Consider the following 14999-nt stretch of genomic DNA (forward strand, 5'->3'; position numbering starts at 1 on the left):
AGTGGAAAAAGATCAGTCAACAGTTCAAAAGCTGAAAACATCCTCCATAAACAGGTATCATAAAAACACCGGCAGGAGACGCCGCTGATCCCAAAGTAGCAGGTCGAATATTCTTAAAGGCAAAGTACACTGTTAAAAACTTTCACCTCCCTCCATCATTTGCATCTTTTAAGTCACTTTTTTTGTCTTTTCTTATTAATTCACTTTTTTTTGCCCCAAATTGTTCCAAATTCTTCATAAATTTTGAGACTGAATTAAAAATATATTTTATTTTAATTTTTTTTTTTTATTTCACCTTCTTTTTCACTTTTTTTCAGCAAAAAGTGGTGTTTCATTAAAATATTGCAAATTTTGCTAAAGAGAGGAGGGCACAGGAGTAAATTTGCGCCAAACTTAGCAACTTTTTTTTTTTGTTACATCGGCCACATAGGAAATAGAGATTCGGCCACAATCACGAAAGTTAACAAATAAATAAATAAAAGAGATTCGGCCACAATCATGAATGTTAACAAATAAATAAATAAAAATACATATATAATGGTTTAAAAAAAAAATCATAAATTTGATGAAAAATTTGATGCAAATCAAAAAAAGGCGAACAAAACTAAATAAAAAATAGATAAAATAACTAAATAAAAAATAGACAAAAAAGGCAAAAAATAAAGAACAAAAATAGACAAAAAAGGGCAAAAAACTAGTAAAGAAATAGGCAAAAAAATAGACAAAAAAGGCAAAAATAACTAAAGAAAAAAATAGACAAAAAAGGGCAAAAAAATAATAAAAACATTAGACAAAAAACGGGAAAAAAAACCCCTTAATTTAAATGGAGACAAAAAAAGCGCAAAAAAACTAATAAAGAAATTAGACAAAAAATAGACAAAAACAGGCAAAAACTAAATAAATAATAGACAAAAAAATAAAGAAAAATATAGACAAAAAAGAACAAAAAATAATTAAAAAAAATAGACAAAAAGGGAACAAAAATAAATTTAAAAGTAGACAAAAAAGGGCAAAAAAGTAATAATGAAATAGACAAAGAATAAGCAAAAAAATAATAAAAACCATTAGACAAAAAAAGGGAAAAAAACGCCTTAATTTAAATGGAGACAAAAAAGCGCAAAAAACTAATAAAGAAATGGACAAAAAATAGACAAAAAAATAAATAAAAAATAGACAAAAACAGGCAAAAAACTAAATAAATAATAGACAAGAAAGGGCAAAAAAATAAAGAAAAAATAGACAAAAAAGAACAAAAAATAATAAAAAATAGATAAAAAGGGAAACAAAAATAAATTTAAAAGTAGACAAAAAAGCGCAAAAAAGTAATAATGAAACAGACAAAAAATAAGCAAAAAAAAATAATAAAACCATTAGACAAAAAAGGGAAAAAAAAACCCTTAATTTAAATGGAGACAAAAAAGCGCAAAAGAAATAGACAAAAAATAGACAAAAAAATAAATAAAAAATAGACAAAAAGAGGCAAAAAAACCCCTAAATAAATAATAGACAAGAAAGGGCAAAAAAATAAAGAAAAAAATAGACAAAAAAGAACAAAAAATAATAAAAAAATAGACAAAAAGGGAACAAAAATAAATTTAAAAGTAGACAAAAAAGGGCAAGAAAGTAATAATGAAATAGACAAAAAATAAGCAAAAAAGAAACAATAAAAATAGACAAAAAAAAAACAAATAGAAAAATAAACAAAAAAGGCAAAAAAAATAGTAAAAAAATGGACAAAAAAGGCAAAAATGGAATAATGAACTTGGCACAAGTTTTGACCAGGGAAACCCTAGGTGCTGAGACACCCACTGATCACTAAAATTAAACTTTTTGCCCTTTATTTCGGTCATCAATGGTTAGTAAAAAGTCATATAAGACTAATGGATCCAACGACAGCAACTTCTTGATGGTTTCCAAAATGCTGCTGTACATGTTACAGTTTAAGGATGAGAGAATCGATGCTAAAAGAATCAATTTGTTTAGAATTTTCCAAAATTCACAGATTTTGAAAAATCTAAATATTTGGGAATTCGATTTGCGCAAATGCAGTATTATGGTGACAGTCAGCCACCATTTTTATGGATTCATATGGGTCAGGAAGGGTTAATGAAACAGCCATCACAGCTCCCCGCCAGTCATCTACTCGCTCCGGTCACAGACGTCACCCTAAGCAGCGATGTCGGGTGACCTGACCGCACGGGACCACGCAGATCATGGTGACATAACCTCTTTCTGGCCCGTCCATTTATTCTACCTCTAGATCCGGAGATTTTTTTTTTAAAATGGCAAATTGGGGCGCGTTCAATTCTCATCAAATAAATTTAATGCAAATTGAATTTCTCCTCCTAATTTCAGCGAATTTCACAAATTACGGTAGAATTTTGTTGGATTTTCTCATTTCTAATCAAATATTGTTTAGGGCCGAGCTTCACATTAAAGGGTAAGAACAATTTCAAAAGCCTGTTGACATTGACATAGCAGTTGTTTTGGTCAGGGCTTGAAAAAAACCCTGCATTCCCACAGTGATAGCTAAAATGAGTGGGTCTGAAGGTGGGAAAATAAGGTGAAGGAGAGAGAGAAAGGACAAAGAGAAAGAAAGAGAAAGTGAAAGAAAGAAACAAAAAAAGGAGAAAGAAAGAGAAAGAAAAAATAAAGAGAAATAGAAATAAAGAAAGAGAAAAAGAAAGAAAGAAGGAAAGAGAAAAAAAAGAAAGCGAAAGAAAGAGAAAGAAAGAGAAAAAGAAGAAAGAGAAAGAGAGATAACAAAAGAGAGAAAGAAAGAAAAAGAGAGAAAAAAAGAGAAAAAGAAAAAGAGAACAAAAGAAAGAGAGAAAGAAAAAGAAAGAAAGCAAGAGAAAGAAAAAGAGAGAAACAAAGAGAAAGAGAGAAAGAAAAAGAGAAAAGGAAGAAATAAAAAGAGAGAGAAAGAGGGAAAAAACAGGAAAAATAGGAAAGAAAAAAAGAGAGTAACTGGAAGAAAGAAAATAGGAAACAGAAAGAAAGAGAGAGAACAAAAGAGAGAGAAACAAAGAAAAAGAGAGAAAGAGAGCAAAAGAAAGAGAGAGAAAGAAAGAAAGCAAGAGAAAGAAAAAGAGAGAAACAAAGCGACAGAGAAAGAAAGAGAAAAAGAAAGAGAAAATGAAGAAATAAAAAGAGAGAAAAAAAAGGTAAAAAAACCAGGAAAAATAGGAAAGAGAAAAAAAGAGAGAAACTGGAAGAAAGAAAATAGGAAAGAGAAAGAAAGAGAGAGAACAAAATAGAGAGAAAGAAAGAAAAAGAGAGAAAGAGCAAAAGAAAGAGAGAGAAAGAGGAAGAAAGAAAGCAAGAGAAAGAAAAAAAGAGAGAAACAAAGCGACAGAGAAAAAGAGAAAAAAAAAGAGAAAAGGAAGAAATAAAAAGAGAGAGAGAAAGAAAGAGGGAAAAAAAACAGGAAGAAGAAAATCAGGAAAGAGAAAAAAGAGAAAAACTGGGAGAAAGAAAGAGAACAAAAGAGAGAACGAAAAAGAGAGAAAGAGAGAGCAAAAGAAAGAGAAAAAGCGAGAGAGAAAGAAAGCGAGAGGAAGAAAGAGAAAGAGATAGAAAGAGAGAGAAAGAGAGCAAAATAAAGAAAGAGAAAAGGAAAGAGAGAGTGAGAAAAGAAACAAAGAGAAAAGAATGACATGGCCGATCGATGAATTGGTAGACAGATATCGTTTCTCACCTGCTTTTTGTAACAAATTCTATGGCTTTTCCGGTCTTCATCCCGGTTTTTGTTGGCTGGAATATTGGACAGAGAACATCGGACGCTCAGTGTCAGCCAAAGAAAATGTCAAATTTAATTGGCACAGGAAGAAAATGCCGTCGCCAATGAAACGCAGGATCCTTACTAAAACATGACCTTTAACGGATCGGCTAACTACCAGCACATGGAGAACGGAGTTTGGTATCATAAAAGTTCTCAATGTTCTGTGAGTGAGCCGAGCACAACCTCCTATTTTGGGAAAGGATGGGTGACTGTCATTGCTGCTTTTAAAGAGGGTTGTCACACAGGTTTCCCAGACACCTGAATTGCTAATTTTGGGGTCCCAGAGGTGGAAACCCCCTTACGTTTAGGCTTGATTGAAATGTGGTGGATATGCATGGCCACCTCCCCACTGACGGTGGTCGCGCATGTACAACTCTCTCTACTGACTTCTATGGGAATTCTGAAAATTCCGTTAATGTTGTGGGCAGCCTCACCACCTGCTCCATCCCTAGTCCCATAGCAGAGGAGCAGTTGACCCTACGGTAGAGATCATCCAGCATCTTGGAAGTTAGTAATGGTGACTTACCTCCATAACGACAACTTCTACAGACACATTCGGAGGAAGAGGCAGATCTGGCCGATAATGACGGGCAAGGGCAACTAGCAGATGTAATGTGGCAAGAAGGTCCTTGTTGTGGATCGCTAGAAGAAAGAAATATACGTAGATCAGCCATAACCCATACAGCTGCTTGGGGTATAATAGTCTTATAGTGCCCTAACACAATCAATTTTTGGATTTGGGATTTTTGGGATTCATTGGAACAGCTCCTGTCCAAAACCATCATCTACTAGAGCTGAAGGCTCCAGTGAGAAGATGGAAACTAAGAGGACTTGTACCTGGGTGCATGAGCCTAAGGCGGCCAACTAGGTCCCTCTGCCTCCATATCGGGAGCCCAGTATAGTCTGGAAAGTTCGGGAGGGAGGGAGGCGCAGACCTTAATATTTGTTTAGCTCGATCGATGATATTTTTGTCTTTCACAATATTTTTGAGTCGAGATTTGCTCGGGGCTGACGTCGAGGCTGCACGGTTGTCAGGGAAACTATAATTATCCTCCGCTCTATTGTATAATATCCCATGCTCTTTTTTCTGCCCGGTATGATGTGACGGCGCGGCGTTCACTTTACTGGGTGAAGTGAGCCATCTGTTGATCTGGATTCATCATTCATGGGTCTTTCGACAGTTACGTGTTCACTTCTGCTAATCTGGAATTGGCCAACAACATTTCCCCAAAACTTTTTGCCGTCCAACCATTGTCACTCCAAGGACAAAAGGAAATTTTCACCTTCACTTGGAACATGTGAAGTATGCCTTCATTGTAGTGATGGCCCAGGTTACTGGAGGACCAACTTCCCAGCACTCAGGGTCAGTCACAGAGGGCAAAATCAGGAGGTGAAGCTCTGAGCCCCAACACAAGCGACTAGGGCGGAGAAGTCTGCATGAGGAGTAGAGTTGTCACGCACCATAGTCATGACCCAGGTTACTTAAAGGAACAACTTCTCACCACTCAGGGTCAGTTGCAGAGGTCACAAGCAGCAGGTGGAGCTCTGCGCCCCAACACAAGCAAATAGGGCAGATATGTGTACATCAGGAATAGAGCAGTCATACACCCTAGTCATGACCCAGGTTACTTAAGGGACAGCTTGTCGCAACTCAGGGTCAGTTGCAGAGGGCACAAGCAGGAGGTGGAGCTTTGTGCCTCAACACAAGCAACTAGGATGAAGATGTCTGCAAGAGATGTAGAGTAGCCATACACCAGAGCCATGACCCAGGGTAGTTTTGGGATAACGTCTCGCCACACAGGGTCAGTCGTAGAGGGCACAAGCAGTAGGTAAACTTTACATCCCAACACAAGCAACTAGGGGAGAGATGTCTGCATGAGGAGTAGAGTAGCCATACACCATAGTCATGACCCAGGTTACTTAAGGGACAACTTCTTCTCACCACTCAGGGTCAGTTGCAGAAGGCACAAGCTGCAGGTGGAGCTCTGTGCCTCAACACAAGCAATTAGGACGGAGATGTCTCCATGAGGTGTAGATGAGCCATACATCAATACACCATAGCCATGACCCAGATTACTTAAGGGACAACTTCTCGACACTCAGGGTCAGTCACAGAGTGCACAAGTAGAAAGTGGAGCTCTGTGCCCCAACACAAATGGCTAGGACATAGATGTCTGCATGAGGTGTACAATAGCCATACACCAAAGGCAAGGGCCAGGTTACTTTTGAGACAATTTTTCGGCACTTAGGGTCAGTCGCAGAGGGCACAAGCAGCAGGTGGAGCTTTGCATCCCAAAACAAGCAACTAGGGCAGAGATATCTGCATGAGGAGAACGTAGTCATACGCCATAGTCATGACCCAGGTTACTTAAGGGACATCTTCTCGTCACTCAGGGTCAGTCACAGAGGGCACAAGCAGCGGGTGGAGCTCTGTGCCCCAACACAAATGACTAGGGTGGAGATGTCTGCATGAGGTGTACAGTAACCACGCACCATAGTCATGATCCTGTTTACTTAAGGGCCACTTCTTGACACTTAGGGTCAGTTGCAGAGGGCACAAGCAGCAGGTGGAGTTCTACTCCCTAAAACAAGCGACTAGGACGGATAAATATGAGTGCACACACTATAGTAAACTTACTTAATGACCAATTTCTTGCCACTTAGGGTGAGTTACAAAGGCAACAAGCAGCAGGTTTAGGAGCCCTATGTGCAGCACAAGCCTGCTATGTAGGTGAGAGACAGGCACATGAAGCAACACGGGGTGCTACCTTCAGAGAGGGCAAACTGCCTATGTGACTGTCCTGGGCAGAGAGGTTTGGGCTGTCCATAAGGAGAGGAGAAAGTACTGGTCTAGCAAAGAACCACCAATGTAGCTAGACAAGATTCTGGGAAGAGTAGAAACTCATCATGGAGTCTCAGGGACAAAAAGATGCAAAGGAAGATGTGAAGAGACAGCCGCCTGACGTTTGCTAATGAGAGACCCAGGAGGAACCATATTATGGAATAGATGACGCAGGTGCTACTAGGAAGGGAATCCCCAGTGCAAGGCGGGATCAGCAACTATCCACAGTGGGCACCTCCATCCATCCAGAGGGTCCCTTACGTGCTATTACAGACGTGCTCCCCTTAAGGTCTGTCTAAATTACACCGGGCATAAATAGGTGGAGTTTAAAAAAATGAGTGTCCTCCCATGAGGATCAGTGGATCTGTGGCGCCCTGGCCTAGCCAGGTCGCGCCCTGGCCTAGCCAGGTCGTCACAGATAACATCCAAACACCCCCACCCCCATCAGACAGGGACACCAGCCAAACAAAAATCCTTGTTGCCTTCCTCCAGTGTCTGATGTCCACACCAGGTGGGGCGGAGATAAGCGGTTGGCTCCACCCACCGAGGAGTTCACAGGCCTGGAGGCGGGAAAAGTGACAGTTCAGTGTAGGAGTTTGAAGTGAGAGGAGTGAACACTTGGGTGTTTGGGTTTGTGGCCCAGGCACTGACAGCAAGGTTGGCAGACGGTGGTGGCCGTCTGCAGGAGTGGTGGAGCAACGCGGAACCGTAGGACTGGGGACGGGCGACGGCGCGCCGGTACTGACCGGGGAGCGAAGTGAAGCCAGCACACACAGGCAGGGCCATCGGACCCCGACCAGGCTTGGAGCCGCCGACAATAGTCAGATCTAAATGTGACTGGAACCCCAGGGGTTTCACAACAGCAAAAGTCCCGATTGAAGGCAACCGCCCACACCGTGAGGGTATACAGCTATCGCCTAAGGCTAGAGACCCAAGGGCCACCGTCTGCGGGCAAACAGGCTCCTCCGGTACCCATACACCGGGGAGCGGACTACAGTTGGGAATCCATAGAAGTCAGAAAGAGAACATCAAGGTGCAGGGAAAGACAGCCGCCATCACCTGTCCGGGGAGAAGCACTGCAGCCGGCTGCGGGACCCGTCCATCCAGCCGTTTGATTTACCCAGGACTTTTTACCTTTCGTGCTGAGTGAGTACACCCGTGCCATCCGGCACCGCGCCGCGCTGTCCCTGCAACCCTGCACCTCACCAACCCTGCCTCCCCGTCACACCACCGGGCCCCGGGACCACCAACCCCTACCCACGGAGGGGGAAAACATCCCAGCTGCTCCTTACCATCGCTCCCGGGATCCCCGTCACCAGCAGCGGTGGTGCCCATCTTCACCACGACCCGTGGGTGGCGTCATGGACTAAATCCCCCAAACCCACCACCCCTTTCACTCAAGGGCGAGGAGCGCCGCTTGATTCCCCGGATCCGGCCCACCACTCGAGCAGCCGCAGCAGCGCCGGACCTGAGCGTTAGCGAGAGCGCAGCAGCGACGGTGTCCTCCCCGCCAGCGACAGATCCTCATGGATGGGGCTTAAAACACACCATATATGGGTTTTAAAGTATTAATAGGTAAGAGTGCAGTGGTGCTATGGGGCTAAATGTGAAAAATTACTATTAGACTCTTTCTTCTATGTTATATCCCTAACACATCTACTTCATTCATTACTAGACATAGGACATAAAGTATAGGGCCTCTCCAAGGCCGCAGTTCGGGCGAGCTTCTTCAGGACACACACGCCCGATTGCCCACATAGGGACCGATGCAGTATTCTCCTCTCTGTGACGGATTTTTATATATGTGTATATATATATATATATATATATAAAAGCAAATTGCAAAAATATTTAACATTCATTAAAATAAGCGGTAAAGTCCAAAACCACAGGGGCCCTTTAATTAGGAATTGTGTAAATGTTGGGCTGGATATAACAAAGACCCGGTGGGGGTCAGAGGGGCTTTTACTTAAGTATCTGCCAATGTATATTATAAAATCCAGGAAATATACAGAATTTTACCTCCTGGTCTCTGTTTATGTCAGATATGGCTTTAATGTACCGTTTTTTTCTGGCAGGGACTGTCTTGCCATACGTGCGCCAGCAATTATTGTGAGTTTATGTGGGCATCTGCTGATTTCTAATATACTGGGGCTACTATTAAATATTATTACTGTCGTGAAGCTTTTTAGCCCCGTAAATGGAGAATTGTGAAGCTCTGAAAGCGGTAAAATCTCCATTTGATGCTTTTTGTCCATTTACTGCTTTTACTTTTCGATGTTCAAGGAAAGAACAAACAGTTCTACCTGCGTAATAACATATTACAGCCATTTCTCAGCTCGGCTTCCAGTGCAATTTACATAGAAAGCGGCAGCACTTTACTAAAAAGCAGCTCGTAAGCCTTCAAGACGTCTCTGCTCAGACATTTAGGAGAGTAATAGATGACCAACGAGGGAGCTTTAAAAGATGAGACCAAATTACCTATAAGTGTGTGTAAAGTCGAGCTGGGGGAGAGGCTCCTGCTAGTGGGGTGGGAGAGGCTCCTGCTAGTGGGGTGGGAGAGGCTCCTGCTGGTTGGGGAGAGGCTCCTGCTAGTGGGGTGGGAGAGGCTCCTGCTGGTTGGAGGAGAGGCTCCTGCTAGTGGGGTGGGAGATGCTCCTGCTGGTTGGGGAGAGGCTCCTGCTAGTGGGGCGGGAGAGGCTCCTGCTGGTTGGGGAGAAGCTCCAGCTAGTGGGGTGGGAGAGGCAACTGCTGGTTGGAGGAGAGGCTCCTGCTAGTGGGGTGGGAGATGCTCCTGCTGGTTGGGGAGAGGCTCCTGCTAGTGGGGCGGGAGAGGCTCCTGCTGGTTGGGGTGAGGCTCCAGCTAGTGGGGTGGGAGAGGCAACTGCTGGTTGGAGGAGAGGCTCCTGCTAGTGGGGTGGGAGAGGCTTCTGCTGCTTGAGGGAAAGGCTCGTGCTGGTTTGTGCTGGTTGGGGGAAAGGCTCGTGCTGGTTGGGGGAAAGGCTCATGCTGGTTGGGGAAAGGCTCCTGCTGGTTGGGGGAAAGGCTCCTGCTGGTTGGGGAAAGGCTCCTGATGGTTGGGGGAAAGGTTACTGTTGGTTGGGTGAAAGGCTCCTGCTGGTTGGGGGAAAGGTTACTGTTGGTTGGGTGAAAGGCTCCTGCTGGTTGGGGGAAAGGCTCCTGCTGGTTGGGGGAAAGGCTCCTGCTGGTTGGGGGAAAGGCTCCTGCTGGTTGGGGAAAGGCTCCTGCTGGTTGGGGGAAAGGCTCCTGCTGGTTGGGGGAAAGGCTCCTGCTGGTTGGGGGAAAGGCTCCTGCTGGTTGGGGAAAGGCTCCTGCTGGTTGGGGGAAAGGCTCCTGCTGGTTGGGGGAAAGGCTCCTGTTGGTTGGGGGAAAGGCTCCTGCTGGTTGGGGGAAAGGCTCCTGCTGGTTGGGGGAAGGCTCCTGCTGGTTGGGGGAAAGGCTCCTGCTGGTTGGGGGAAAGGCTCCTGCTGGTTGGGGGAAAGGCTCCTGCTGGTTGGGGGAAAGGCTCTTGCCGGTTGGGGGAAAGGCTCTTGCCGGTTGGGGGAAAGGCTCCAGCTAGTGGGGTGGGAAAGGCTCCTGTTGGTTGGGGGAAAGGCTCCTGCTGGTTGGGGGAAAGGCTCCGGCTGGTTGGGGGAAATGCTCCTGCTGGTTGGGGGAAAGGCTCCTGCTGGTTGGGGGAAAGGCTCCTGCTGGTTGGGGGAAAGGCTCCTGCTGGTTGGGGGAAAGGCTCCTGCCGGTTGGGGGAAAGGCTCTTGCCGGTTGGGGGAAAGGCTCTTGCCGGTTGGGGGAAAGGCTCTTGCCGGTTGGGGGAAAGGCTCCTGCTGGTTGGGGGAAAGGCTCCTGCTGGTTGGGGGAAAGGCTACTGCTGTTTGGGGGAGTAGCTCCAGCTGGTGGGTTGGGAGAGACTCCTGCTGGTGTGTTGTGAGAGGAGAGGCTCTGGCTGGCAGGATTGGGAGAGGCTCCTGATGGTGTCCATGCTGTCCATGTTGAAGGCGCTCGTCTCTGCATAGCTGTGGTGTCATTCTGGTGCAGCTGCGAAGTTTACTGCTGAAGAAACCAAGGATTGCTTTTTGTTATGTCTTTCCCCACCTGCTTGTCTTACCTTCCCTGTGTTGTGGCCTTGCTTGCCTTCTTTAGTCAGGATGAGTTCATGGCCAGCGAGTGCCTAGGCACGTGACTGTGCACAGGGGGAAGGACCCATCAAGGGACATTGAGGAGTGCAGAGATCAGCCTCAGGTAAGTGTTAGGAGGTGACCCCACTCCCCTCTCTCTAGTGCTAGGACCTTCTATTGTATTGCTTCTCTTGTGTTCCCTCTGTGTTGAGACGGGAATCCTCTCGGACCTGGCATGGCACTGTCAAGGGAGGAATTTGCATTGAAGACTGCTAATGGAGTCCTCATTTGGGATATCCTGAGACGGTGCTGTATTAGCTGTATATCAGTGCCAATATATATATCAATGTATATAAGACAAAGAACACAGACATGCTCTCTTTTCAGCCAGCGTCACCAACTGAACTGGTTTAATTAGATAGATCCAATTATACCATAAGCATGAATAACCTTGAAGCTAACAAGGAGTGCTTTTCACTCCCCAATATCTCACATCACATTGCCTGCCTCCCGTACATTCCTTCTATGTGAACATTACTGATAACACTTTTTACAGCTTCACATTCTGGCTTCATCATCTTTGGTTAACTCCTTCATGATTATACAACTTTGAATTATACTATAGGTCTGTGCGATGGCTACATAGACAGACAGATAATTATACAACTACATCTACATTTTGATTATTTATATGCACAGATATTCTTATTACGTTTAAACAAACATACTACAGCTCAGGTGACCTCCACAGCACCTGCTGTCACATGATGACACCATGTCTCCCATAAATTCAGCCGATCACTCCTGTGTTCTCCATAAGAGAGCCACAGTCAGACATCTCTGCTGGCAGCTTATCTCCAGAAAAAAGAAAATCAGACATGCCCGACCAACAGCTCCTCAGACAATCATGTGGCCAGTGCCCCCATACACATTGGAATGTCTGCAGAGCTCAATTAAATGGTCAGGTTCCAGGCAGTCTATGGTTAAAGAATCTCAATGCCTACTGTCAGCCATATTAGCTGCTAATGGTGCTGCTTTTTTGTCACCTGGTCACCAAGACAATCCTCCATTCCTAGCATCAGTGACCAAAATGTATTGGCCATCAGGATTATGTCCGACAGACAAGCGCCATAACCCCAGTTCTTCAACATACTTACTTGAAAGTGTAGGCCGATAGTTCTATAAGTGAGGGGGGAAGTAGCTAACTTCTCCTCCGATTTGCATCTCAATGGAAATCAAATGTTGTGATGTGACGCTCTAGGACATAAATGCATAAAAAGAAAGCCATTTTTTAATGTACCATTTGAGACCTCTCTGGTACTTACAGCTCATGTCCCACTTTAGCTGTCTTTCTTCCAGTTGCAGGCATGAGGTTACGGCTTCCAGTATCACTCCCAGCTTCCGTTTCTGGTTGATAGCAGATAATGTGATTTCTTCCACTTCTATCTTGATGTCTGCAATTTTTTCTGTGAAAGGAAAATATAGATTGTCAGATTTCCTAATTGCTTTATCTGCTCGAGGTGGGCCGTATCTGGTTAAGAAGATGGAAAACAAATTGGTGTAGGGCCTGACTAGGTTGGGACTATAAATTGAGCAATTGGGGGTTGGGATATCCCATACCACACCATGGTACCATTGAAAATGGTCTCATCCTTGCCATAAGCAGTGTGTCATGCGATGTTCGGCTTTGCACACACCTGCTGGCAAGGCGGCGTCAAACACTGTTCACACCACAGAGTCTGACAAGGAACTTGAGGCTTCTGGATTGTTTAGCCAGAGCCGGGCATCGGCTGATTCAGATTCTCTGGTTTTCAGCTCTGCAGGAGTTAATTCCTGCAGACTTGTGAGCAGGACCTAAGAGTTCAGGTTGGTAATTGTCATGTGCAGCTGTCTCCTCCCTAATTAAAGCATGGTTTCCTTCAAGTAGGCACCGATTATAGCTTCAGTATAAGCTCCAGCGATCCCGGTTTTGGGGGTTATCATGTTTATAGTGATCTATGTTCCGCTTCTGAGTGGTGTGAACATTCTTCTGTTGTGCGTTACTTCCTTAGCTTTTTCGTTGCTCCCCAGTACACATTTGCATTCTCCCTTGTCCGTGTCTTTTTGTGGGATTTTGTCAATGCATTTTCCAGCCCGCCCCAAGGGACTGGGAGAGGAGGAGTAAAATCAGGGCTCAAACAGGAGTTAGGATCATGCTGGGTGCTCAGACCTGGCTACCATCACGTCTACCTTCGAGATAAGGACCAGAGCAAGGCCTCAAGTCTGAGGGCCAGCCTAGGGGCTCCTGTCCAGTCATTACATCCCCATGACACAGTGGCCTTCATTTCCTTCATTTAACAGGGAGGCAAATATATTTTTGAATTGTAAACAAAGAGGGGGCAGTCGAATAAGGGAGTAACCACTGTGGTTGGTAAGACAGAATTAGTCAACGATCATGCAAGTTTTTGGAGTTGGTGGCAAAATTTCCATCATGTAGATCATACCCTCAAATTGTGGTTTCCCTCAAACTGTGTTTTCCATTGGGTTTTGGGTTGGGAAGGTTTTGGGACTCTTTGTAGATGGGATCCCTGGTAGTCGGTGGAGAAAATTGATATTTACAGTAGCATGATGTCCCTGAGTTGGTGATGGTATTTGAGTCAATGGTGGTGGATCACTTAACTTTGGAGCTCCAAGAACCTCCTCTCCTAAAGGCCGTTATGGCCAATCAAACCCAAGTTGATTGTCTTGGTCTAATTTTATTGGGGGAAGGTTAAGGGGAACCCTGGCAAAATGTAGCCAGCTGCTACAATACCAGAGTCAGGTAAGAAATAGGAGATTGGTTACCACTATTGCTTCCTTGTTACACCAAACTCTGACCTTCAACCCAACAGGAGAAACATCTTCATGGGACTTTGTATCTTCTTTTGATGATATCTGAATTGGTCCTCCCTCTAGTTCTCCTCAAACCTTAATCAAAGGCCTCTTATCCACCCAAATAGTACCCTGCTGTGCACTAATGAGTGGCAAAAAACCTGCAACAGCTTTCTGGAGATAGGCATCTTCTTTTTGGTTTGGCCAAGCATCCTTAGCCACATTGCAAGACTCCAATAGGTGACACTAAATATTTAGGGTTTTTTTCTCCTGGAGGAGAGCTAAAGTGCATATCTTTTTATTGGTGAGCATTGCCTGGTTTACAAGTCTCCTTGAGGAGAAACCGTATCCCCCTAAACTTCCTTTCTTGGTAGCATGAGTTCAACTTCTCCGGTTTTTCAAAAACATTCAGATTACATCCTAAAAAAATTGGCTACGCATGGAGATTAAAATATAAGATTGTGAGTCCCACCGGGAACAGGGATGTTTATGTATAGTGTTACAGTTTAAGAGCCTGTGATGGTGTGATATTGTGGGTTGTGTATCATTTTGTGTAGGTTTCTTATTTTAGGCATGTCCATTCTATGTATTATTTGTCCTGTCTGCAGGTTAATAAGCCCCTGCAGAGTTTCTGTCCCTAGGTGTGGGGGAGAGGCGCCTGAAATCCACCTAAACTCTCTGCTTACCTGGGGAATTATTGAGTCTGGCTGAGAAGGAGAACAGAGAAACAGGAAGATTCATCCTCGGGGGGAGAAGCTGTGGCTACAGGCAGCACCCCAGAGAGCCATTGAGAAACCTCGATTTGCCTAGAAAAAGACTGCTGGAGGATTGTGACTCATCCCGGGACATTTATCTAATTACTGGATGATTTTACCCTCTGTGTGGTGGATTATTTTATGGACCTTCTATTTTGCATGGAATTAAAGGGAACCTGTCAGCAGAAATTTAGCTTGAAACCTAAAAGATTCCCCCTCTGAAGCTCCTGGGCTGCATTCTAGCAATGTTCCTGTTGTTCTTGTGCCCCCTTTCTGACCAAAATAAAGACTTTATAAAGTGGTACCTTTTTGTATTCAAATCTTGATAATGGTACACGGGGCGGGCTCTCTGGTGTACGTTAGTCTGCCTCCTGTCGCTTTAGGCCGTCCACCATCACTCCATTCCATACTTCAGGATGCCGCCCACAGCGCCCGAGGTGCCGCGCATGCGAGGACCGCTGGTCACGTGTGTCGCAGGCACGAGACTATGGGCGGCGCTGTGATTGCATCGCAAGTGCTCGCCCATCATCTCGTGGCCACACTCTCCCCTCTGCCTCTGGGCTGCATTTTTAGGATCATTGCTAAAATGCAGCCCAGGAGCTGCAGAGGGGGACTCTTTTAGGTTTCAAGCTAAA

The 14999-nt window shown here is 44.7% G+C and overlaps 1 protein-coding gene across 2 annotated transcripts in view; it reads right to left on the minus strand.

The window, feature by feature from the left end:
• PARVG (parvin gamma) overlaps positions 1-14999 on the minus strand; it is an 88229-nt gene that overhangs the window by 58953 nt on the left and 14277 nt on the right. For both annotated transcript variants that reach the window (XM_075342148.1, XM_075342149.1), the window contains exons 5-7: positions 12085-12225; positions 4311-4426; positions 3701-3756 (exon numbers count right to left, since the gene is read on the minus strand). In XM_075342148.1, coding sequence (XP_075198263.1) covers positions 3701-3756; positions 4311-4426; positions 12085-12225 — 313 coding nt within the window. The remainder of the gene's footprint in view (positions 1-3700; positions 3757-4310; positions 4427-12084; positions 12226-14999) is intronic.

Source organism: Anomaloglossus baeobatrachus, chromosome 4 (assembly GCF_048569485.1).
Source record: "Anomaloglossus baeobatrachus isolate aAnoBae1 chromosome 4, aAnoBae1.hap1, whole genome shotgun sequence".
NCBI classification, from domain to species: domain Eukaryota; kingdom Metazoa; phylum Chordata; class Amphibia; order Anura; family Aromobatidae; genus Anomaloglossus; species Anomaloglossus baeobatrachus.